At 51.0% G+C, this 26259-nt stretch overlaps 1 protein-coding gene across 1 annotated transcript in view; it reads left to right on the forward strand.

Moving 5' to 3' along the window:
* The window catches only part of RXRA (retinoid X receptor alpha), an 84365-nt gene extending 58336 nt beyond the window's left edge, over window positions 1-26029 (forward strand). Inside the window, exons 5-10 of the mRNA XM_088525330.1 lie at window positions 10522-10691; window positions 15363-15492; window positions 19768-19900; window positions 20976-21067; window positions 22277-22382; window positions 25661-26029. Coding sequence (XP_088381456.1) covers window positions 10522-10691; window positions 15363-15492; window positions 19768-19900; window positions 20976-21067; window positions 22277-22382; window positions 25661-25808 — 779 coding nt within the window. The 3' untranslated portion in view covers window positions 25809-26029. The remainder of the gene's footprint in view (window positions 1-10521; window positions 10692-15362; window positions 15493-19767; window positions 19901-20975; window positions 21068-22276; window positions 22383-25660) is intronic.
* Window positions 26030-26259: the final 230 nt, after the last annotated feature.

The following is a 26259-nucleotide window of genomic DNA, read 5'->3' on the forward strand; positions in this document are numbered from 1 at the left end:
TCTTGATGTTGTGATCCTCACCCCAAGCACCATCAGGAAGAGGCTTGTCTGAAGGACAGGTCCATGGGCAAACTCTAGGGAATGAGCAAACTGATGCACTCCAGAGGCTGAGGACAGAGTGAGGGGCAGCAGCGTCTCAGCCCCGAGTTAGGACAGATCCCAACGCACAGTAAAATCAGCTTGGACAAGAACAGACTGCCTGAACTTGGCGTTCACTCATCGCTTATGAGTCTTCTGATCTTCTTCCCCTTGGCTTGACTGCCCTGACATCGTGCGAATCAGGTAACTGCTTCGTGCCTGCCATTAACTGTGATTGCATGGGCAGCGCCACTAAAATTATAGGTTCATTAATTAGTCTCTAAATGGTGGTGCAATTCCCCAGGGAGCGCATACAGTGTGAGGACTCTATTAATTCATCTTGATTAACATTATCACAATGAATACCAAATGAATTCATAATGATCAGCCAATTATTTAACAGTGTGACGGATGGGATCTTCATAACTCCACAAGTGCACTCAGGCAGCACCGGCTGATCTTCTCTTGCAGGGGTTGTGTAGGGAGAGCTTTGCAGAGGGCAAATCCAACGCATTAGCAGGCAGGAGATGCTGGAAGCGAGGAGCTGATTCCAACGCCTTGGTGGGTCTCCAACAGAACGTGCCAAGACCTGGAGGGATGGACCAAAGCCTGGCCTGTGCAGACCTGGCAGCGTATCCGTAGGGATGAGAGGTGCTGGGTGGCTGCGGGTGCTTTGAGGAGGAAGGTGGGTTGCTTCTGTAGCATGAAGAGATGGGATCTAAGGGATACTGGCTGAAAGGCTACGGAAGTGGAAGATTTCTTCTAGTTCTTCTGGGTGAACAGACCTTGTGGAATCTGAGATACTGAAGCTACAATAAATGAGCACCAGAGAGCATTTTTACCCCTGTAAGTTATTGCCAGCTGTGTGAGGCTTTGTGTTTTTGTACTCTGTCTCCCATTAAATACCAGATAGTCAACAAAATTAAGATTGTCATCAAGGATCTTGACTAATGCAGGGATTTTTCTTGTGTGGGTGGCTGTTTGTCTCCAGGAGTGTAAGTGTCTCTGCTTGATCTGTTACTCATTATGGTTTATGGTGGGTCTTCATTCTTTGAACAACTTCTGAGCCTCCATGTATCAGCAGACTTATATTAATGGAAAAAGTAGAACCTGCCTTTGAGTTGGCTCCGGGTAGGAAGACTTCTTATGAAGAGGTTGGAATAAACATGGAAGATTTGGGGATAAAGGCATTTGGTGTGCAATGCCTTTAGCTGGGGTTACTTCGGGGATGACCAGGGTCCCTTGCAGGGCACTGATGTTAGCAGTGGCTCGGATCTGGGCAGCAGTTTAACAGGAGGGATCTTTCCTTGAGCTGGGGTGATAAAATGAGGTTGATCCCGAGAGATTAGAACTGCTGCCAGGCGGAAAATCCAGTTTCCTCGCAGATGTTGGCAAAATCAGCATCAGAGGCTCCCAAACTCCCCTCCCCTGCGCTGCTGCCTTGTGCGATGTTCTCCCAGGCCGTCCAGCGCTGGAGAGTCCTCGGCGATCACACACGAGCAGGAAATTCCAGCGCGGAGCCCTTTCTCATGCTCCCTCCGGCAGCCTTGGCCGGCTCGCACGGCGCAGGCGTTGGGAAGCGGCGCGGCCGAGCTCCGCTCCGGGAAGCAGCGGCGAGCGGAGCGCCGTGCCCGGACATCGGCGGCTTCTCGCTCGCGCCAAACCGGCGCCGTCGCCGAGCAGAGCCGACCGCGTGGGACACGGCCACCTCCAGCAGATCCCGGTGCTGCAATCCGAGCCCGCTGCCCAGTGTTGTAAGCAAGTGGCATTTGATGCCAACGGGGGGAGAGGTGGCTGCAGCTCAGCGCACGGGAGCATCCCGCTCTTCCTGCTCCACCAGGAAGCTCTTGGACCATCCAGAGACCGGACACGTGTCGTTCCCCAGTGACTGATGTCCCTGCTGCATGGTTGACCCCCAGGATCACTCCCTGAACCCAAGCACAGGTAGCAGCACCACAGTGGCCTCAGCACAGTCTTGCTTTGCTGCCATGACACGATCCAGTGCTTTGGGGATCTGGGATGTTCCCCATCCTGTTTATGCCTGATCTCTGACTCCAAGACTGCACTAAATTCACTCTCTAAGAGAATGCTTCCTCTTCCCTTGTATTTGTGGATTGTTTTTCCTGTTGTTTGCACTGCCATCAGGTTAAGCTCCAGCAGGAGTTAAGCCTGGGATGAGTTTAGCTTGCAGCACTGCAGGAAGTTACTGTTGCCTGCAGCTTTGAGACCTCGGCTTGTCTCCTGGGAACTGCTCGGATAAATCACTTAGTCCAGAGGGACGAAGCTTCCCCCATGTTTTATCCTCAAATGACTTAGTTGGCGCTCAGCTCCTGCACTAATGCAGCCGTCATTGACCTGTGCCAAGTCCTGCTGGGGCTCTGCATCCTCCCATGCAATGCCCAAAATCCAGGGAGCTCCCCATGCCACCCCCATCTCATGGAGCAGGGGAAGAGGAGCAAGAGGAACCTGGGGAGAAAGAGCAAGAATTCAGGTTTCCAATGCACTGTTCCAAGGGAATGTAAATGCAGGCCATACCCTAGTGAAGGGGCAGAGTTCAGGAGCACAGTTATTTTTAGCAGTAATTTTGGAATGGAAAATGCTTTTCAGCTTAATGAGTTTATTTCTTATATCCTTTTAAAGGGCTGCTCTTTAAGCCAGCTGGTTAAATGATGTTTTTAAGGATACTGTTAGGTTGAGAAAAATGGGTTGATTTGTGGTTCTCTCTCATTGCTTTAGCTCACCTTCTTTACCAAAGTTGCTGTTTGCTTATACTTTGCAGCATCCAGGTTTTGTTAGTGAAATGAGCTAGTGATTTTGGCTTTTGTTTTCCAGAGCAGTTTTCCTTGTGGATTAACTGCATGGAAGTGTTTCAATCCACTTTTTAACACTCCATTTCCCTGATTTTACATGTTATTTTTAATCACAGCAGTGTCTTGCCTATTGTAAAAGAAAAACAAAATGCATTATTCAACTGAAATGTTAAAGAAAAGGCCACCATTTATTTCTTGTGTCTCAACTTTTAGAGTTGTTTGCAGTAACAGAAAGCTTAATCTTTTAAAAAAAGGCATAGTTAGATGAAGGCAAAGCAGAAGAAATACTGTCTGAATTAGTTACATCAGGTATCATGGCATTTTTGATATATACAGGTACCTCAGGCATAAACTCTTCAAGATGTCTATGATATATGACTAAAATGTAGCTTCATAAAAAGGCAGCGGAGCCTAATAAATTCCACTACTCGTGCAATGGAAATCCCCAATAACTCTCCCCCTGCCCTCCATAAATGCACACACGTGTATCTGAGCATCCCTTCTCACAGAGCTGTTTTTCCAGCAGGCATCGGCTCAGGTCACAGCACCTGGCCAGGGTTTAGGCCACCTTCCTTCTCTCTGTACACAGTGCTTATTTGAGGAGGATATTTAAACAGCACAAATTCCCATGTTAAAAAAATCACACTGCCTAGCTCAATGTGTTGTCTGTAAAGAAGAGAGCAAGTTTGGATCAGAAAACCTGCCCGTAGGCTGTTTTGAGGAGACTTTCTGTAACTCTGGCCATTACTGGCCCGGGAGCGAGGCTTTTAAAACAAGTGTCCCAAAGCTAGGAAGGCTGTTTTAAACCTAAGGTATTGGAGTGAGCCTCTGAGTCATTAACACCTGAATCTTTGCTCAAAGTCTCTCTGTTGCCAGCAGGAGCTGCCAAGCAGGTAGGTCTGTGGGTGCATCCTGGAATCAGAACCTCTTTGGGGCACGTGGCTGTTTTTGGTGGGGGATAAGTGGGGCCTTGCTGGACCACAATTTATCCTGCTTTGCAGAGTGGAGCTTCTGACCAGTTGTGAGCGCTGGGCTCAAGGCTGAATCCCTTCCCCAAAACAAAACCCATTTGATTAATGTTTGCCAGGAGTGATTTTCTCTTCCCCTTCCTCTCCCCTACGAAAAGAAATAAAGCACGGCTATCCATCCACTTTATTATTCCTGGAAGGATAGATTTTGGTCTCAGAAGCAAGTGCTCATCTGTATTAACACGGGGTAAGTGGTAATTACAGGCTGCCGTAGCCTCCAGCTCTGAGCAAACAAACAAGGCGCTGATCTTCCTCCTGATGGAGGCTCTCAAAGGAAACCCTTCGTTCTGGCAGCCACATCGGTGGCAAACCGTGTCCCTTTTGTCCCTCCTGCTTCCCTTGTTAAAATTCCTTGGACACAAAAGTGCTGTGGCCACGGAAGGGTTCTCAGGGCGCTGCAATGAGAGGGACAGCAGGTCAACCCCGACATCCCCACCCCAACACCCTAACTCAAAGGGGCTACTCAGCAAAATATTGCTGAAGCAGGGGGAGAAATATCACGTGGCCTTTTTTCATTTGTATCTGTGGCCAGGCTTTAAAAACAGAGTGTATGTTTGATTATTTATTTTTGTTTTGTTAACTAATTAGTCTGCAGCTCAGAGTATCAGGTTTCTGTCTGCAAGCCTGACACGTAAAAAGGGAAGGAAGCTTTTGAAGGAAGATTGAGGTTTGGGGTATTCACATGACTCAAAACACAGGGCCTTCGTGGTGCTAATCATGAGGCCTGTGACGAAATGACAGGAATTGATGATGCTCTAGAAATTTCCTGGCAATGGCTTCCTCCAGCCTCAGTGGTCACCTTGTTCTCCTCCTGCAGTTGCCAAATTCATTATTCAACCACAGCTAGTTTGATGCCACACGCTCTAAAAGGTTGAGGCAACCTGAGCTAGGTTGGGAGTTCACTTGGTGATGGACTCGGACCCGCTCACGTAGCCGTCGGTCTTAGGTGTAGAACCCAGGAGCAAAGGCAGCGCGTTGGGTATCGATCCACACGCTGGCGCTGGACAGAAGTGACATTTTGTCACATCAGCCCTCGGGCCCGGGCAGTTGAAGTTCATCTGCAATGCGTGGGATGAAGCCCTCTTAAAAAGAGGGATGCCAGTGAGAAGTGGTCTTAACACATGGGGCTCCATATCTCGCTGTACCGTGGCCTGGGGAAGTGCAGATGGGCTTGAGAGCTCTAGATGAGAGATGACAGCAACCAGCCTCAGGCAAATACAAGCCAAATCAAGCAGAATAGCACAAGAGCCTCTTCATCAGGTGCCAGGGAAAAGAGGCTTCTGTCCTTGGCTCGGCTGAGACGGAGCTGGGGGAGGAGAGGCTGCCTCTTAGAGCTCCCTCTCTGCAGCATCTTCTTTCTCCTCGAGTGGGTTTCAAGTTTTAATGCTTCCCTTGCATTAAGAAAATCAGACTAGCAACCTTTCAACCATATGAATCTCCTTGAAGGAAAATGAAAGCACTGGCACCGTCGTCAACACGGAGAAGAACATGCCGAAGTTGAGCTCTGAAAACACGAGGCGTCAGACAGGCCTGGTGTAATAACAACTCGGAACTGCTTTGCCTCGCACAGGAGTATTTTTGGGGATGAGTTTCAAGCAATATGTCTGCTTCACCAGCTGCCTTCTGGATGAGCAGAGCCTTCCTGTTGGTCAAGTGCTGGGTCATCCCCATGGCCAGAACGGCGTCCCCATGACCGGGAACGTCACCGTCTTGAAGGTGGATCCCATCTAGTGCTCACATGGGAGACAGCAGGGAAGGACATCGGATAACCAAGAATATTTATTGTTTTCTGGAGGGAAATGTGTACTGATCCTGCCACCAGAGAGAATTTGGGTTGAAGAAACAACTCACAGAACCTCTTTATTTTTCTGTCTGCCTTTGCTTCTTGTTACACCATGAAGGCATCAGGTAACTGCACATTGTGCAGTTCTCTGTAAAAATGTATAGTTCCACTGGGATTCCTGAATAAATCCTTGTTTTTCCCCCTGTTGCTCAAAAGGAATTTCTCCCTACGCTCAAGAGAGGACTGTTATTAAATGGGAACAAGACAAACCCTGTAACTTTACAACTTATGTGAAAGAAGAATCCCCCCCATAATGCAACAGAAGCAAACAAACACCAAACTATATAATGATCTTTGTCTCTAAATTTTACTGTGTTACAGGGATGGAGCACCATCCATCCCGGCCCACAAGACATCTGGGAAGCCAAGAAGAACAAGGTATTCCCATTTCGGTATTACCTGGCAAGCTGCTCTGCAGCTACCAAGTTTGTAGTTCCCTTTCTTTTTAAAGATAAATGAAAAGAGAAAGCAAGCCAAAAAGAAGCCTAACTCCCAGAAAAAAAAAAAAACCCTTTGAAAAATGTATTTTTGTCAGCTCCACCATCGTTTTCTTTGTGACTAATCCCTGGTGGGAGTGGGGAGTGGATTCCAGAGATAAAGACCAAGGTCTTTATGGAGAAGGTTGTCCTCGCTGCTGAAGACTTTCCTTTGCACCCACATCCCATATTGCATGACAAAAACCAAAAACCAAACTTGTCCGTTTGTTGCTCCTTCTTTCTTTCCGCCACCCCACCTGCTATTTTTTTGCATCTGTAAAAAACAGATGGTCTTTGTCATCTTCTGGAATGGGGATGTCTCCCTGCAGCCTGGATGTCCCCTCTCTTCTGCTGAACTTCTGAACATGAGGCCAGTGGATGCCGAGATTGGTGCATGGGTGTATCCCGATGGAGTCTTGGAGTTCAAAGATTATTGGTCTTGAAGGCAGTCTGCAAATCCTTGATTTTTTTTCAGGATAATGTGTTGAACATGATACCGCTGGAGCTGTAGCAATAGTCTAGAGTCAGTCTGAAAACAGAAGAGCAGAGAATTGCTGGAAACTGGTTCAGTCTCTCGATCCTGAAGACAGAATTGGAGAGAAACGCAAGTGAAGCAGCGAGGTGACAGTGGGAAGACCCCCCGAGGGTGCTGATGAGGGGTGTTTGCATGGACAAGATGTCCTGCCTAAACCTAAGGCCAGGCATAAATCTGTTGCAGGAGAGGATCTGTTGATCTCATGAAGAATGGAGCCATTCCTGCTTTATTCCAAGAGCTGCTGCTTGGGGATGGAAAACAAGGGGCTGAAACGTGCAGAGCAGTTGCTGCCTCACTGATACCTTCAAAGACCTTCAAAGTGCCACCAAAAAACCAGGGCTTGGGTGGTGCCTTGATGCTTGGTGGTACCGTTTCCAAGCTAGGAGCAGAGCGGGTTCCTAAGCCCGCTCTCCTCGAGCTGATCCACCTGCACGAAGCCGGGGGAAGCGGAGTGGCTGATCCCTGCTCCTCACGGTGCCGACGGATTAGAGCTCTCCTGCAGCCGCTTCTTGTTTCCCGCTCGGAGCGCCGGAGCGGGAAGGCTTGGAATGACCTTTCCGTGCAGCCGCGTGGCCTTTCCAGTGCACGTCGGATGCGCCCGCTCCTCTCCTTCCGAGGTGACCCGGCACTCAGGCTGCCTTCTCGCTTGGCAGGCAGGCAGCGAAGTCCCAATTAAACACCCGTCCGTGTTACCTCCCGGCTGTCAAATCTGTGGCTTCCTGTTCTCGCCGCGCCGAGCCCTGCAGAGGAGGTGACGGGAGAGCAGCGCCGATAAAATCAGAGCGCGCTGCGCCGCCGAGGTGCCTCGTTCTCAGGATGTGCTTGTGGTTGGAGGGGGAGAGGAGCCTGGTAGCGTGCGGCTTCGGCCTGGGCTTTCTTCGGGAAGGAAACAGAAACTGGATGTTTTGCTGCAGAGCAAAGCGGGACAGGGGCTGCCAGTGCAAACCAAGATGAAATTGGGTGCCGGGAGGGCAGACAGCGACGCTTGGAGAGCAAACGGGTGCTGCTTTCATGCAGCTGGGGTGCAGGAGAATGAGTTTGCATTAAGCATTGGCAGAGAGACAGGAGTAAGGGCTGGATAGAGATCGGTCTTGCTTCAGGGGGGTCACAGGAGATATCAGGTGTTTCCCAGCTTTGCAGGGATGCTGCAGGCGCCAAGTAGCAGAGCAGGTAGCAGTTTCCCTGGCGAGGGCTTGGTTTGCCTTTGGACCTGGCATATTTTGGGTGAGGCTCTGCCATCTGCTCTGTCTGCCGTGTCATTGCTGCAGGCAGCCAGCTGGGCCAGGCAGAGGGCCGGGGATTTCAATATGGGCTAAGCAGGCTCGGATGAGTCAGCTTTCTGCTGACCAGCCCCATAGCAAACAGCGGGACAAACTTTCTCATGTAGCAGCTCGAAACGCAGGTCGATAAAAATGAGTGCTTGGGCGTATAATCTCTTTCCATCTGTCTCCTCCGTCTATTGTTTATATCAGCAAGATTCAGTTTAATCACAAGCAAAGCCTGTTCGAATGCCAGCATAACCCAAGTTGTCCTCTGAGACCATCTCTCCCCATCACTGCCCAAGGGTGTCTGGTTTCTCACATCTGAGGATGCTCCGGTTGGTTTCGTTGGGGTTGAGATCTGTAGATTTAAGGCTATAAGTAGCCACCATCCCATTTGACCTCTGCAGAGCTCTCCGAGGAATCCCAGTGCTTGTAGCTGAGCGAGGATGTGTCTTTCGGAATAACATCCCTTCCTGACGGATTGGCCCCGGGCGGCAGCGTGGTCCTTTTGCGGTTGTTTCTCCGAGCGAGGAACCGCGCGTTGTACCTTTATCCTTGAGACCTGCTCTAACTGTGCATCAGATCTTTGGCATTTAAGTCGTTTTGTGAAATCCTGCTTGCTGAAGGTTTGCCTTTCTCTTAGGCTTTTCTGTTATTTAATAGCTCTTTTATCTCTCCTAATGTGCCCAAAGGAGTTCTAGGGCATCTGCGCAGTTGAAGGAAGGGTTGGCATTAAGCAAAATTTTCTAGCTTTCTGATGATTCTGAAGAGTAGGGGTGGGGACAAGAAATTTAAGCAGGGTTTTATGTTGAAAAGTACCTGAAAAAGTAAATAGAAGGATCCAGACAGCTTCCATATGGGCAGAAGCCTTGGCACGAATCCGTGAGTTTTGACAACAGCAATCTACGTGGGGCTGATAAGCCAACCAAGAAACAGTGTGTGCCTCTGTATCACGGTGAACTTAAGATCTGTTTTCAAAAATAGCCTCTTATTTTCCTGCATAGCAACTTTCATATTGAAGGTGTCTAAATGCTACAGAAAACAAAATCAGGCCTGTTGACTTGCAGCACGCAGCAACGTTGCACTGCCGGTTACTGCAGGAAGGGGTTAGAGCTGTGAAAATCAGCCCCAGGCCTTCTCATGCTGGGGTGGTGTTGAGTTAATACGATCAGAGTCCATATAGGATATTTTTTTAGCATGTATGTTTTAATTTCCTGTATTTTAAGAAATAAATCTTATGGTATGGATTTTGTTTTCGCACTTGGCATGGAGCTGGTTTCACTGATTATCTAAAAGGCCTGATTGTGTTACAGGCGGTTCTGATTTCGCTGGAACAGTATCTGTGCCCCTGCTGTTTTCTCTTAACGTCACATAACCAGGTTCAAATTCAGCAAAGAGGTAGAGCGTTAGGATAAGCAGTGGCCCCTCTGCATTACTGAATGTCTCATTCAGTCTTGAACAAAGAGCTGGAGAAATTAAAGGAGTCCTCTCTCATGCCAAGAGACAGAAACACCTATTGCTTGAGCTGTGTTAAACTACAGTGTGCTAAAAGGTACTGTGGGAAATGACCATGTGGAGAAGAGCATTAAATTTAGAGGATTTTGCATTATAACTTAAGAAGAAACTACAAGAGCAGCTATCTACATGAAGCTGCTTTCTAGGTTTAGTGAAACTGTGGGTTTCAAAAGAAGAGAGTTAATAGTGTTATTAGCATCTAGGGAGCATTTTTCATCTCTGTGCTCTTCAGACATGAAGTCATCAGCATGTGACATGCTTCTGGCTACACTACTCCTGCTGCAGGGCATTTGGGACAGGTCTTTCCTGTCTGTGTGGAAAGAGCTCTGGGACAAAGTCTCGATCGTGGTTTCTGCAGAGCACATGACAGCAGCTCCCTGTTACCATAAGAGCCCACCAAGAGCCTTATGTTGGTCATTAGCATCACGAACAGAGCCAAGGAGCTAGAAGCACTGTGTGAAAATCGTGCAGCCATGGAAATTCAGCACTGGCTGGATCAAAGGATGGTCAAACTGTGAACTCGTGTTTTAAACTGACCAATTTCTCTTCCTCATCTTATCACTTCACATCTTTTTCTTCCTCTGTATCAGTGCCCAACCACTTCCTTCTCCTGCAGCAACTTGCTGCGTTGCTTTCTTTGCTTCTCATTATGTGTCTTTAACCTTTTTTGTTTCTAGGACTTCTGCCTCTGTTAGATGGGGACCTTCCCAGCAGGTCTGAGCTGGAGCTGTGTCCTTTGCTGTGCTCCCATGTACACGGTGGCTGTCCTCAGCTGGGGACTGCATCCCACTGATGCTCTTGATGGAAAAGTCAGGATGGAGGAGAAGGCGGCAGATGGTCCTATGGGCCATGAGGACCACGATCGCTTTAGCTTTTCCAGGAGCTTCCGACCCGTGGAGATGAGGGATGCCCACCCAATGGCACCGTTGCGGGTCACCCAAGGCTGACGCTGTCCCTTTCGTGTCCCTTTGCAGCGGTGCAGGAAGAGAGGCAGAGGGGCAAGGACCGCAACGAGAACGAGGTGGAGTCCACAAGTAGCGCCAACGAGGACATGCCTGTGGAAAAGATCCTGGAAGCGGAACTCGCCGTGGAGCCAAAGACAGAGACGTACATTGAAGCCAACATGGGCTTGACGCCTAGCTCGGTAAGGGCCCGTTTTGGGAACATTTCAGAGTCTTAAGTAGAGTTCTGAAATGCAGCTTCTTAACCCTGCTTTAGACTCTGTGGATGAGTTAAATGAAAGCGTGAGGAAAGCAGCCCTGCTTCGAGGTGTGACCTGCCATGCCAGGGCATCTCTCTCACAGCTGAAGGGACGGGTACTGTTCCCAGGGCTGCAGAGAAGCACGGATATTGTAAGGTGTAGTTAAAAGGGCTCACGGAGAAGGGTTTGTTCTAGTTGCAGCCCTTAGTGCTAAAAGCCAGGAAGACGCTCTGTGCTCCGGAGAGCTCATAGTCCGATCCAACCAATAAACCCACCTTTGTAACCAAAGTGCAAAGAGATAAGAGCTGTAAAATCAGGGCGTGACTTTTCAAACGCTGCGTTGTGGTGCAGCTTTGCTCTCACAGGGGAAAACCTCGTAAAGAAGTGAGCTTTTCATTTCCTTTTGTGATCAGAGGCTTGTACGATCCCTGAGCCTGCTAGAAGCACTTGGGCTCTGAGAGGACCTGGTCCGAATGGCAGGTAAAATAGGGGAAGACTGAGAAGCTGCAAAGAGGGAAATCATCCTCACCCTCTCTTCATATGAGGCTGAAGGACTCAGTAGGGAACACGTTATCTGGCAGGGTTTGATAGGGGATCTCAGATACAGGCTGTTCCCTGTAGGGGCCCAAGTCTGGGATGCTCCGTTTGGCCTTTACCTACCAGGGTACCTTATGGCTAACTTGCTAAGCGAGGCTGTTAAAGTTAATGTACTGCTAAGGACAGAGACGATTCCTAAATTAAACTCTCTAGGAGTGGATAAAGGGGTGTTTGCCTGTGCTTGAAGCTCAGGTAAGTACCGCAGGCCACGAAACATCCCAACGAAGCAGCACAGGGTCCCCATCCCTATAAAGCTGCAATTGGCTTTTGGGGAGGAAGCAGCAGAGGCAGCTCTGCTGGGTTTAGTGAGGAGGTCAGAGCCCCTCCGACCTGTATCAGGATTAAAAATACTTAAGGGGACTTGTAGCCAGCGTTGTGCCGCCTTGAAAGCAAACCCTGGAGAGGGAGCTGAAATAAATGACTTCGTCTGGCACTGCGTCTCCTCAGCCTCTTGGAGCAAATTGAAAGCTGGTTCCTGCATAATTCAACACGCATTACTGTGAACAGGGATGTGTGTTGCATCTAAATAGAAGCAGGAGGCTTGTTGAAATGCCCTATTATTGTCAAGCAGCTTCTGTCGGCGAGGTGACATTTGTAGCAGGTTTAGCAGATGTATGAGATCGGCAACGCGTGGTGACGAGGCCACCGGATGAGGAGAGGGGAGCTGGAGCCCTCCCGCCGGCCTGCTCGAGAGCTGCTGTGGTGGAAACGGAGGCAAATTCAGTCCTGAATGACACAGGCTAAAACACGAGCTGCTTCCTATTAGCCTTGTGTGTTGGGCCTTCGATTTGTGCCCCGTGTGTTGGCACTTCAGCGCTGCCGGCGGGTTAGGCAGCTCCGGCTTTGCCAGGACTTTTCCACGGAGCTGTGCCAGGCTGGACGGAGCTGGCAGCGCTCCTGGGAGTTATTGTCCCCTCTCCCAGATACTGTCATGTTTGTGACCGTCCCCTCCCTGCCGCGGTGCCCCGGCCCGCTGCTCTCAGCCCTCAAAGCCTCCGTTTTGCCAGGCTCTGATTTATTGCTACAGCCCAGGGCACCAACCGTGGCGTTTTGGCTCAGGTTTCAAAGCTGGTGACAGGGGAGGACACTTGGGTTGTCCCAGTGTTTAGCCATGGTGAAGCATGGGGGTTTGTGCAGGGGACTATGGAGTGAGAGCCATGGAAGGCTCCATCAGGCCACCTTGCTGTCCCCCCAGCAGACGGGGCACGGTCACAGTTTGAAGGGTCTGATCCTTGCAAGGTGACAAGGTGCACAGAGGGTCTGATCCTTGCAAGATGACGAGGTGCAGAAGAGCAGGGCTCTGAGCCACGCAGGCAGCAGCTCAGGCAGAGCTGTGGGAGCCTGCCAAGACTTGGCATTTCAATGACTGCCACTAAAACACTCACTTGAAATAATTGCACCTGGGAGCCCTGATAACAGCTCTTCAGCCGCTGCAAATAATGGCTAATTGTGACAGCTGACAGACTTGTGACAGTAGCAAAGTGGACAAGTCCTTTGGGAGGTTCTCCCAAGTGGTGAGTGGGCATTTTTGCGGGATTCCTCCATGGCCTGTGCCCAAGGAAGCCCTGAAACCCCTGCGTGCTCCCCTGCCCCTCGAGAGCGGGATGCAGCTGGATGCTGTCAGTGCATCCCACCTCTCTCTCAGCAGTAAGATGACACGCAAGGATGTATTTGCCACCCAAGCCCGTGTCCCCAAGGCCCCGTGTCCCAGCAGCTGAGAAGCTGGGCTCCTGCAGTATAAGCACCACCTTGCATGGGCTCCTGGCCACTGAAAGGCAACGCCGGTAACTGAGAGGTGTTATCCCCATTAGCTCTTAATTGGCCTTTGAGCAGCTGGTTTCAAGTCACTCTTTTCTGGAAGATGTCTCCAAGCTCCTGTTTTCCAGAAGGATCAGGTGCCCGAGTGTCCTTTCATTCTGTCACACGCCGGCACCGTGCCCTTGCTATTTACTGCAGGCGGGGATTTGCTTACCAAGCATGCGGAGGGTTTCTAGCCCGGCTTGGTAGACGCCTTCTCGGAGGCGGGCAAGGTTCTTTGAGCTTGAAGAAATAATACTTTCAGCTGTCTCTCCAGCTCCAGTGATTAAAATTCTGGCAGGAAACACCACCAGGGTTCCTGGAACTGCAGGCTGAGGGGTAATTCAAGCATGCCCAGGGGCTTCCTGAAGCTCCTGACAAGCTCTGACTTTGCAGGCTGCTGTGAAGCACCAGAGGCTTCAAGATGGTGCACAGAAGTATAAGCCTCAATAAGAGCTTTGGCAAAAGCATCAGGTTGTGTTAAAGGACCCATTCAAACAGCTCCAAACGCTGACTTTCCTCTTGTTCCCAATGAAATACCTAATCCCACAGAACTCCTCACACCTGGTTTAGGCGATCCTGGTGTCCAGAGGAAATCCCAGCTTGATTTTCTCCCTCCTCCTGCCAGGGGACAACCCAGTCCCGCCTGACATCTCCCTTTTGGGAACAGCACTGGCTCCTGGGGCAAAACTCATCTGCCCTGAGCCCATCAGGGCTGCAGAAGGGTCAGAGCCAGGAAGGAAAAATCCCCTTAAGGAACTCGCAGCTCCTCAGCAGCAACACCGAACATGAGCCCGGGCCCATCCATCTCTGCAAGCAACAGGTGAAAATACTTGGATGCCTCGGAGCTTGCCAGATGCTGGTTATTTTAAGCCCTCAAGAGCAGCAGCCCTGGCCATAGGGGCACTTGGGCAGCGTTTGCTGCCAGGCAGCTGCAGAGCAACCCAGGCAAAGGGTCCCTGGGGTGGCTGTGCAGGGGTGCAAGAGCAGAGCCCTCGCTGGGGCAGGGGCTTGGACCCTTGGTGAGTGACAGCAAGGGGCTGCGTTTTGCTGCTGAGCTTGCACCCTCTCTAGAAGTAGCATTTCTGCATTTCTTAGGAGTGTTTAGGCAGTTCCCTGTTCAAACAGCCAGCAAGAGATGCAAGAAAAAAAGAAAAATAATTAACCTCAAGATGTTTTTGCTGCCTGACCCCGTTCCTTTTGCTTGCTAGCTTTCCCTTCCAGCCCCTTGGGGCCAGGAGCATCCCCAGGGGTGGGACTGTGTGAGCTCTCCCCTGGCATGCAGCGAGAGCAGCAGTTTGGGGTGCAGGACAGGGCATGGGAATGCCATGTGTAGTATCCGTGCTAGGCATGTGCTTTGGAAAGCTGCTGGATCTGGAAAATAACTGAGCAGACAAGTGGGAGTTCAGCGGTGCGGCTGGTGGAAAAGAGGCAGGTGAAAAAGGGGAAGAAGGGAGCTAAAGAGGCCATGCGGTGGGACATGGATGTGTAAATTGTGTGGCTCTCATCAGCTTGATCTAGGGGAGGTAATTGTTATAATGGAGCCAACTCTCCATGAGGAATGGCCTTTTCCTGCTGAAATTGAGACTCTTGAAGGAGGGAGAAGTTTCGCTGGCGTTGGTGCGTGCTCCTGCCTCGGCCCTGCGGGATTCACACCCCTTCCCCGCGCGATCCAAAGGTGACATAAACACTCCTCCTCGTCTGCCTTTGAAACTGCTCTTTTAAGGGCATGGAAGGAAAAGTAATTGTACAATCAAAGCTGCTAGAAAGCAGTGGGGATTACGGGGGGCTGTGCAGAGGGACTCATACATCCCTGTCCAGAGGGGTAAACCATATATACACACTTGTGCACCAGCAAGGTCTTTCTTCAGCAGGGTTAGACAGTCTCGTCCAGTTCCTAATCACAAGCCCACTTGAGCTGTTAGCAGTTCCTTTAAACAGGGATTTGTTCTGTTTAGGCAGACTGTCCTCGTTGAGAGCAGATGGTTTCTGTTACTGGATAATATTTCAAAAGAAAGGGGTTTCTCCTTTTCTGCAATGCCCCCATTATTGCTTTTTTTTTGAGTCCTCTCCCTCCTGCCTTTTTGCAATTTAGCCTGAACACCAAATAACATGGTTAAACACAGCACAGAGGCAGGATCCCCTTCGGCTGCTTGTCCGGGCTCTCCTCCTCTTCCCACTCCCTGTTTTCTCAACTTTTGCATCTCCTTCTCTCCGCAGCCCAATGACCCGGTGACAAACATATGCCAGGCAGCGGACAAGCAGCTCTTCACACTGGTGGAATGGGCCAAGAGGATCCCCCACTTCTCCGAGCTGCCCTTGGATGACCAGGTCATCCTGCTCCGAGCAGGTGAGTGGGAAGTGTCACCACATGGGGACCAACAACGAGCCCCATGGGGGCTCTAGTGTGGTTATATCTTAACTTACATACAAGTGAGAGGTATTAGGCTTAGATTTAGCAACTTGAAAGCCATTAGCTGTTTCTGAATAATAGCCCCTGATTATTCAATTGCCAAATAGGTTTTAAGAAGCCCCAAGGGATGTGTTACTGAATGTGCTCCAAAATGTTGCACCAGCTGCCAATCAGCTGAAAAACAGCCCGGCTTCATCTCGGAGGCTCTCGGAGGTGTGTGGTGGGTTATTTAAATCAAGGGAACCATGCACTATCTTCCTCCCAAACAGAAACTTGAAAGAGAAGTGGGTTTGGGACGCCGTGAAATCTCATAGAAGATGTTTGATCATAATTAAAAACAGAAAGGGGAGAAAAACATGTAGCCCTCCCTCTCCCACCCACCAAGATGAAAATAAAATTCTCCAGGCTTATTTTAAATTTCCTTGCGCTGGAGGGAGTCTGCAGGGATGGAGGCTTGGGGAGGTTAAAAGCAGTTAGCTGTGAAAAGGGCCTTCTTCCATTAAGTAAATTCAGGCTCCTATTGCTGGCAGATTATGCACAAAGACCAGGGAGGGCAAAAAATCAAGGGCAGAAGTCGACAAGGCTGTGTTTTAGGCATGAAGCTATTTGCATAGCTCCCATCGTCAGAGAAGTGATTAAGCAGGCTGCGGCTTGACACGGTGGAGGATTTTTCTTGCTTAAACAAAGGGGAATTCAAGTTGTCGGTGGGACATGTGAAACCACTTCCATTAAATGGCAAACCTGATATGAAGGATGAAATCGGGAGAGGAAATGAAAAGGCTCTGACAACTGGGTGTGATGCCCAATTCGCAGCTTGGCAATTGAAGGCAAAAAAACCTCTGGACTACTTGAAGGCAGGAGTTAAATGGACTTTTTTTGTTTGTTTTTTTGAATAGAAGTGACTCGCCTTCTACTTTTAACATTTCTTGTTTCCCCCAAAGTCATTTTTATAAGGATATTTAGAAGGGGAAAACCTGCAGAGTGTGTGCTCCTCTCTGACCTCGGTGTGACGGCCTTTATAGAAGAGCGGTTGCTGATTTACTTTAATGCCAGTATTTCTGATTTCTTACTGTTTGGAAGCTGTATGTCACAAAATAGTTGCCTGTGCGTTTGGGCAGCAAAATTTATTAAGAATCAAGGCCCCAGGTGTTCACTTCACCAGAAAACTGAGAACTGCCAAAACAGGCTAGTCCATGATCTATTTGTCCAGGTAGTTGCAGAAAAAGGGAAAAGGCCTCCAAAGCTCGAAGATGTTGGGATTGCTGTTTTCCTCCCTCCTACCACATAACACTAATTGTCACTCTGATTTTTATTTTTTTTTAATTGAGGATGACTGTAGCCCAAATGCATGAATATTGATATTTCTGCGTTTTTTTTTTCATTGGATGTTAGCTGTCATAATTGCATATCCTGACCCTTTATCCAAATATCCGGTTCCTCCTGGAATCCCAGTGAAATCCTTGGCCTCAGTGGTTTCTGGGCAATGAAGTCCCTCTATTTACTGGTGTAGAATTTCCACTCCTCTAATTTGCTAAAATGCAGTGCTAAAGTTGCGTGTTTTGTCTCGTGGTTGCAGCAGTTGTCTGGAAATGGGGAATTTGGGGGGTTTATTACCCTTCTGCATGAGCTGAGAGCCCGAGTCCTGTGTTCCCGCTGCTGTGGGTCCCCTGGCACAGGGCTGGGTGCGTTTTTGGGGCTCTAGAGCTGCTTGTTGAGAATGAGTGGGAAGTATCCAGGGAAATCTCTGGCGTGAGAGCTCTCTGCAAACACTGCAAGGAGGAGCCGACCTCGCACGGAGAGCTGCGTTGCACTCGTGTCAAATAGGAACAGAATCCACAACAGCAGTGCAAGGTTTTGTTTTCCGTGTAGAAAGCAGCTAATAAATTCCAAATCCGAGCCTTGATGACCTGATATTCTTGTCTTCATGTGGTTGCATATTATTTTTTAAAATAATTCCCTGCTATTTTTTTTAGCTTGTTCCATATCAAGCCTATCTAGTGCTGAAGTCAAGGCTGCAGCCCCTTTTTGGGATGTGTTTGTACCCGGGCAGGGGCTCCGGGGCTGCCTGATGGGGAAGGGGGCTGTGGACCTGCCGCATCCTGGTGATGCATCCGCTGCCGTGGCCTCCGTGCCGGGATGGGCTGCAGCCAGCAGGGAAGAACACCGGGAACAGTCGGAATGGGCTCGGCTGGGGCCTCAAATAACCTCCCTGCAAAGTCTTTTAACCGGTGGCTCTATCTATTATTAAGCGCAGAGAGCGGCCTGTGGAGAACAGCTGCCCATGAAATATTTAAGTCTTAAAATTTAGCTAAGAGCATTAGTCAGGTTCATTCATGCATCCTCTGAGGCAAAATGAAGTGGGGCGCACGGCTTTGGATGTGCCAGCACTGGCTTTCCTTGGTAATCCTGAATCATTTACAAATCTTTGCTGTGGAATTTTTGAAGGAGAAGGAAACCCACCTTTTCCAAGCCTGTTTTCCTCATGTTCCCCCTTTTCCCCCACCAAACCTGCCACGATTGAGGTAGTTACCTGCAGTTAGTTTACTAACTCAATTTGCTACCTGTGGTTGTACTTAAATTTCCCCCTGCTTCCCACCCTGTCCCTTCAGCTCATCAGCCCTTTGGGACAGGGATTCTGTGCCAAAAAGTGCTGGATTTGGGCTTATTTCAGCCCAAACGAGCTGCAGGGCGGACCTGTATGTGGAATTGCTGTGGGTGCACCTATATGGACAGCGGGGAAGCACCTAGAGCACCTTTTTGTGGTCTGGTTCCAAGAGGAACCCAGCTCAGGAGGCTCCTCGTGTCCCGTATCCTCCGGCTTCTCCCAGTATTTCACAGTGCTGCAATCCCTGTGGAAGTGCCAGGCCCCACCTCGTGAACAGCCAAATAAATGTTCGCTTGATTGGGGTGGAAACGTCCTGTAGCCACTTAGGAAGGAGTGAACTTTATTCCTTGTCAACATTTCTAATGGCACAACCCATCCCTGCGCCAGTGGGTAAACACAGCACACATGGACCTTGAGTTTATTCCTGTGCTACAAGTCTCGGGCAGCAAGAAAAGGCAGCAGGAGAGTTTCTGCAGCTGGAGAGCAAATGAAGGATACTGATGTCTTGCTTTTCTAGCATGGAAAAAAGGCAAAACAAAAAAATCGGATGTCCTGAGATTCCTGGACCCAGCCTAGCAATTTTTGTCCTGGACTTCAGTGTTTTCAGACCCTTATATCAGCCCTAGGAGGAGTGAGAGACTCTCCAGGGTTACATAAAATCTATCTCGTCTCATCGCAGATGCCTGCTTGGAAGTCATTGAAATTTCAACCCTTTGAGCTGGCTTGTTCTGAGTTTGTTTCTGACACTTCTGAACTCAGCTGGTAACAAATTAAAGAAATTGAAAAAGTGTGAAGTTTGAATAGGGAACTGGGAGGGAAGTCATTTCTTCCTTCTCTTTCCAATTTGTAACTAGTTCAAGCGACTCCCTTGGTGTCCAGGCTTAGGGGCTGTCTGAAGTGACACATGCAGTAACAAATAGGACAAATGCTGCTTTTCAAGCAGCTCTGGAAAGCTGTTGGTGACTGTGTGGGAAGGACCTTGGTGGACCAGGCCTGGGTGTAGGACCTCCGTGGAGCAGTGCAGGGCAACCATGGGCCTGCAGATGGGATTCACGGCTGAAATAGGTGGCCAGAGGAACCAAATCTCAGCAGGAGTTTGCATGGTCCATGTTTACACGGTTGAGTCACGGCGAGTGAACTTGTGTGCCTCGCTGTGGCTTAGAAATAAGCCTAATTAACTTTTAGAAAGCATTAATAACTCCTTAACTGCTACCAGGCACGGAGTGTAAGGTCAGATCACGGGTACAAGGCCCCACACCCACTTCACAGGTTGATATGGAGAAGAGTGGGGTGGAGAGCTATTTGCAGTAGTGCCTGCAAGGGCTATAAAGGAAATCACTTCCTTTATTATGTTTTTAGTGCTTTGGTTGCTTACGGATTCCTCTTCCTTTCCTAACATCCAAGGAAGGGTTGGGTGTCAGGGAAGGTTCTCCCACTTTCCAACATCTAGCAGCTTCCTTTGGCCTGTAGCAAGGGCAGGTTTTTAGTGATCATCTCCTCTCTCCGTAGGGAAGAATAGTGCCAGAGAAGTAACCCTGCTGATCCCCTGCACCTCCTGGCGACCCCGTGGCTCTAACCCGCGCCCTTGGTTGTTTTCTCCTTCCCAGGCTGGAATGAGCTCCTAATCGCCTCCTTCTCCCACCGCTCCATAGCCGTGAAGGACGGGATCCTCTTAGCCACCGGCCTCCACGTGCATCGGAACAGCGCCCACAGCGCTGGCGTCGGGGCCATTTTTGACAGGTGGGAAGATGATGGGGACGGGTGGTGGCACCTCAGTCCGACTTAGACATCTCTGGCCCTCCATGGGTCTCCCCATGGCATGTGCTGCCCGTTCCCCATCTCACAGCCTGTTGGGGGGCCAGGTGGAGGTGGGTTGCCCATAACATCTTGGTCAGAAGAGCCCAAGGTGAGGGGTGTCCATCCACAACGTTTCCACGTTTGCTGCAGGCGGGAACATTAAACATGCAGAAACGTACAGCCCAAAATAGTCACCGAGAGGAATGCCCGGTGTAAATCAAAGCCCCTTCATGGGGTCCAGATGGCTTATAATGTTATGATTAGGCCACTAATTTATTTCTTTTCATCTTTAATTGGATGAAGATATGGTTATATTTTCACCCAGAGTACCCAGCGGGTTCCACATGCATGTGCCAAGGGCTGCTTTTAATCTTATGCTTTGGAAAAGTGTGTCAAAGCAGCAGCTTCCAGGGTGTGTGACCCACAGTGTGGCTCCAGGCACTGCTTAAATCGTGGCCGATTTCTTTAGCCCAGACTCATCCTGGGCCTGGCCTAGTTAAAACCAAAGCACCTCGATTCTTTGCTTTGCAAGGAAATTGCTCTTCAGACCTGGGTGACATCATTTGTTTTCTGTGAGGTCATGAGTGCAAGATCGTGACTTCACTGCAAGATCTAACAGGAAAACCTGGGCAACGAGTGGAAAATATTTCAAGACCAGCACCTGCAGTAAGAGCAAAGGGACTAATAAAAATTACCGGCAGAGGAAATTGCTTTTAGATACCTGTTTTTTTTTTTTAATTTATTTTTAGGTACTTTCTCTAGTGCCAGGGCCTCTTAGTGAATGTATGAAGCCAGCTCATATGTTCCCTGTTGTATCTCACAGGAACTATTGATGTTCCTAATTAACTATTTTTGATACAGGAGGAAAATGAGGGCGTTTTCCTGAGCTGGTAGAAATGAGCCCTGTCCCATGACTTCATTAAACACATCCCAGGGGACCTCTCTCTGGGTCTTGACACCTGGTTTTTCATTTCTTTTTAAGACTGACACCTGTGATTTTTGTGTGTGTGCTTTGCAGAGTACTGACAGAACTCGTGTCGAAAATGAGAGACATGCAGATGGACAAGACAGAGCTGGGCTGCCTGCGAGCCATCGTGCTCTTCAACCCCGGTGCGTGCACTTCCCTTCCCTCTCCAGCCCTTCTCCCTGCTTCTCCAGCCCTTTCCTGGTGGATTCCGAGTCCTTTGGGCTCCTCCTTTTGTTACCTCCAAGCCCCTGTAGGCACCAAACCCCAAGAACAGGGAGAGGCAGGAGAGGTGGGTGTGAATAGTGACAAATGTGACTCCAAACTCTTTTTTAAGACAAATCTGAAATTAGGGCAATGTTAGAGCATGGATATTATTGTCCCTATTTCCCGATCTCAACATCTTGGAGACTTTATTTGCTGGCTTTTGCGATCAATCGCCCGAAGAGCCTGGAAAGGGTGAAGGTTACAAAACAGACTCATAAAATACACAAGGTGACAGGCAGGAACCTTTTTGTCCACAACTTGTAACTTTTTTGCCCTCAATTCTGTAAAAACGGTTTCACATGAGATCATTAGGGTACCAACCTTAGAATCTATGGCCACCTCATCTACCTACACCCTGCTCTTTGCAGGGAGGATGTGTTGTGCATGGATACTGTCCCTTCTTTGCTTTGTTCCCACCCTGTTGAGACCAGTTTGTTCTTGCAGGATGCAGTGACTGCTTCTTGTTTTTAACTTTATTTTTATTGCAATCAGCAGTAATTTATCGCCTGTAGTTTGGGAGTAGCCTTGTATGGTAAAAGAAGGGGAAGCTGGAGCGTTTCCCATCGTGCCTGGCCTTGGGGATGCCACTTGCCTGTCCCTTGCACCCTACTAAAAACAGCCCCAGCTTCTCCTCCCATTGCAGCCCCACTGGGAGGGCTGCAGGGGATTAGGATTGCAGGTGACACCAAATCATGGGGGAACTGCCAGGACAGGGGCTTTTCCTTCAGCCCTGCCATGGTGCTTCAAGGGGGAAATTCCACAAGCCCATGACTTAGGAGGGAGCTAAAACCTTTGGCTGAGGTTGTGCAGCCACTGAATGGGCCAGAGGGGTTTGGGATTTGTCCCATCTGGTGAAACAGAACAGGGCAAACCTGCGGGGTCTTGAGGGGTTAGGAGAGTGCCCCAGATAACGTTGGGCTGAGACCTTCAACTGCAGAAAGGCTCCATACCCTGGTCTGGTTGGTGGCCAGCAGGGTAGGGGTGGCTGCACAGTCACCTGGCCGCGAGTCCCGTCCTTGCCTTTGCCTCCCCGCAAAGCCTCCGAGTTCCCATCCCTTTCGGCTCACGGTCTTCCCGTTGCTTTGCAGACTCTAAAGGTCTCTCCAACCCGGCCGAGGTCGAGGCGCTGCGGGAGAAGGTGTACGCGTCGCTAGAGGCCTACTGCAAACACAAATACCCCGACCAGCCCGGCAGGTGAGTGCTGCATCCTCGCCAGGGCCTCCTGCAAAGACTTGCTGGAAGCTCTGCTGCTGCTTGGCAGGGCTCCAAGGGCCCATCTTCCAGGTTATAGCCTGCTGCTCCATGCCCATCAGCACTGGCCCCCTTATATTCCCAAGCCGCCTGCGTGTGGGTAGCGCTCTGCAGAGAAAACTGTTTGTTTTTACCTTCTTCTGCTGTGGACAACCTTGGAAAACAGTGAAGGGGAGAGATGTGTTAGTAAATGGCAGCGAGGCGCGGGGAGCAGTGCAGCTGGTCCAGCAGTGAAGGCCACTGGTCAAGGCATGACGAGACCTGGAGCGTCCTGGCTCCCGCTGCTGCAGCAGTGGGATGAGCACATGGGGGAATGGGTATCATTTCCCTTTTGGAAACCACTGAGAACAAACCACAGCAAAAACAAGACACACACGGAGTTAATTTTCAGTGGCAGATGAGCATCATTGCTGGGAAGTGAAAGCCTCAATTGATGCTCTCTTCTCCCCTCCCCTCCTCCCCCAATCCAGCTGGGAATGGGAGGGGGAATTAGGAATGCTTTCCTGGACGGCTCCGAAGCTGAGTGGGCGCATTTTCCCAGTTACAGCCCGAAGTTGGCAACTGCCAGTTAAGTTACTGACGGCCTTTTAAGAAACCAAGCAAAGCGCTGGAAACTGCTGCTGGTATCACTGCCGAGGCATAAATTTTGGGCAAAACAGCCCAAAGCAAGTAGGATTTGCATCTCACCTGCATTCCTGGCCTTGCTTATCGGGATGTTCTGTTTCAAAGGCTGCTCTTAGAGAAGGGAATTCAGATCACTGCCCCACCACTGTGCACGTCAGGGTGCTGGCAGCCGAGAGCAGACTGTTGTTCAGGGGCTTCTTGGACATTCACACTTGGGTTGCATGGAGGAGAAAGCTGGGATGAAGATACCTTGGGTGTTTCTGTTTTTTTTGTGGCTAGGAGGGGAAGTGAGTGATGGTCGTGGTGCATAGAGCAGGGATGATGACCTCTCCTCCCTCTTTAGCTTGCTCAGATCCCAGGCCAACTGTAAAGCTCTTCCTTTAAGGCATTATTAAATTGCTCCTCCCAGCACATCCAGATCCCGACCTTTGGCCGTTTGGATATTTCGGAAGAGCTCTGCTCCCCTTTGGGCTCGGAACGCGCAGCCAGCCGCAAACGGCACAGGGAGAGCTGCGTTTGGAAATCCAGCCAGGAGCTCTCCTGGAATATTTCCCCCGTGGGAAGCGCTCTCAGCTTTGAACAGGCATCCAGTGTCCGTGGCCGCATCCCGCGGCTCGTGCAGCTCCTGCGGGCTGGGATGGGACAACACAGGGACGAGTCCCGGCAGCGCGTGGCCCCTCCGGTCACCGCTTCCAGTTGTCCCTGCTCTTCATTCCCAATCCATCACGAAGCGGCCTCGCAAAAACTGCAGAGACGGGGTCCAAATCTGCTCCCCTGCGTGCTCCATCCGTGATACAGAGGGGAGCAGCTTCGATCCAGCAGCCTGGACGTGGGCTCTTGAGGGATCATCTCCCACTGGCTTTGGAAGACCCTGGGCTGGGCAGCTTGAGCCTCAGTTTCCCTCCGTAAAGGAGTCCCGTGCCCCGTGCTCTAGGTGACCCTGCGTGTGCAGGGGGTTGGACTAGATGATCTCTAGAGGTCCCTTCCAACCTTAAGCATTCCATGATTCTGTGATCTTGACACCTTTTTGGCAATGGGCTTTAGGGGTGGCGCAGTCGGGCTGTACCCAAGAGCCCCGGTGAGCCCCGGGGACACAGGACAGCGGCGGAGCCAACCCGGCTGCCCCGGGAGGGTTAATCCGCAGCCTGGGAATCCGGAGTTGCACAATAGCTGGAGGAGGGCTCCCTGCATCCTCCTGGGCTAATGGCACAATGTGATCACCAGCTGGGGCTGGAAACGAGCTCTTCCTGCGGCGGAGCGAGCGCGGGGTCGAGCCGGCGCCGCTGCCCGATCTCCAATGCCCTTCGGAGCAAAATCCCAACTAACTAACTCATGATTGAGGGCTTGCGAGCAAAGTGTGAACACGGGGGCACCCAAAACAAACTCATCCGCAGCAGCGAGACAAAGGAAAACATTCCCAGGACAAACTGCCGCCCCCGGCTCCTCGGACACGGAAGGGTGTCCGTGACGCGGAGCAGCCGCGGGGAATCGGGGCCCTTGGCTGTCCTGGCACGCTGCGCTGCGGGCTGGTTATCTCACAGTTAAATGTATCCGAGGGCTGGAGCCATCATCTGGTTTGGTTTAAAGTGAAACTTCCTGAATGGGATGGTAGGACTGATTTGTTTTTCCTGGCTCTTGTCCCACTGTTCTCGCCAGCTCAGCAAAAAAAAAAAAAAAAAAAAAAAAAAGAAAAAGAAGGGGGTAAAGAGAGAAGTGTCTGCATATCTGTCTGTATGTTTCTCTCTGCGTATATATTTTTTGAGCCCCCTTCTCCCCGTGCTGGCCTGGTTCTGCTGCGTTGCTTATGTCCAAGCCGTGGTTGTGCAGCGGGAAAAGCAAATCCAGGTGCCCTCGGTGATGAAGGGGCCTTTCCTGCCCTCGGCGGGTGCTGGAGCAGCAGCCATGGGGACGCACGGGATGGGGACACCCCGTCGGGGTGCGGTGGGTGCAGAGCACCCCGTGGGATGCAATGGGTGCAGAGCAACCCGGGGTCCTTTCCGTGCTCCTCAGAGAAAGGGCTTTAGTTCGTGGGGGTTGGCCGAGCCCGGCGCCCCCAGGGACACGTCTGCTTGGAAGCCGCCGTCCCCCTTGGTCGGCTTCGTCCCCGCGGTGCCTCCCGCCCGGATTTGCGCCCTGCAAGCAGGCCCTGTGCTCAGCGTCTCCTTCATCCCTCCTCATCCTCGGGGCTGGCTCCAGCTCTCCCGGACCGGGCTGGAAGCGATGCCAGCCGCGTGCACCGCGGGATGTGCAGAGCCCGGCCCCGCGGCCCTCTCCGCTCCTGGGCTGTGGCACAAGGAGCCTCCAGGTGTTTCGGGGTGTTTGCCGGAGGGGCCGGGAGCAGGACCCGCTCTGCAGGGAGCTGCCCTTAGCCCTTACTTTACTCTCCCAATTTTGCTTCCAGCTCTGTTTTGTGAGCGCCCTCTTTGCCACCTCAGCCAGATCCTCGCTTTCCTCACGCGTCGCTTTCCTGGCTTTATCCCCTGCTTTTGGTAGCAGCAGAGGTCACCGCAGCCGTGCCGGGCCCTTGGAGCCGGAGCGCTGTCGGAAGCTCCGCGGGTCTCGGCCTCTCTAACCATGCTGTCTCCTGCCCTCCCCAGGTTTGCCAAGCTCTTGCTCCGGCTCCCTGCGCTGCGGTCCATCGGGCTCAAATGCCTGGAGCACCTCTTCTTCTTCAAGCTAATAGGCGACACGCCGATCGACACCTTCTTGATGGAGATGCTGGAAGCGCCTCACCAAATGACTTAGAGAACTGGCCCTGGGTCAGCGCCCGCACGGGGCCTCCCGGGGCTCCTTCCTCCGCTTTCCTCCTCCGCCGCCCCGGCCCCTTCCCTGCCTCCCGTTCCCGATGCTGGAGACACCGTCTGCTCTTCTCCGTCCGCTCCCGGGGCGGCACCCCGAGCTCCTCGTCACGTTCTCCCCCGTTCACTTGCTCTCGCTGCTGCGCCCGAAGATCCGGTAGCTCTTTCCCTCCGGTAGATGTTAGGGAAGCGGGAAGGGAGTTTTGTCACCGGCCGTCGCGGCTCTGCCCCTCGCCCTTCCTCGGGGCTCGGGTTTTGGGACCCCCCGGGGCTGGCGCTGGGCACGGTGCCAGCTTGGCCCTATGGACATCAGGGCTCGCACGAGCTGCGGGGGACGGTTTAACTCGCTGGATTGCAGCTGGCTATTTTCAGAAGATGGAGTTTTTGAGAGAGGAAAA

This window comes from Tinamus guttatus, unplaced genomic scaffold, assembly GCF_059628265.1.
Source record: "Tinamus guttatus ecotype Peru unplaced genomic scaffold, ASM5962826v1 Tinamus_guttatus_pri_ptg000226l, whole genome shotgun sequence".
NCBI lineage: Eukaryota > Metazoa > Chordata > Aves > Tinamiformes > Tinamidae > Tinamus > Tinamus guttatus.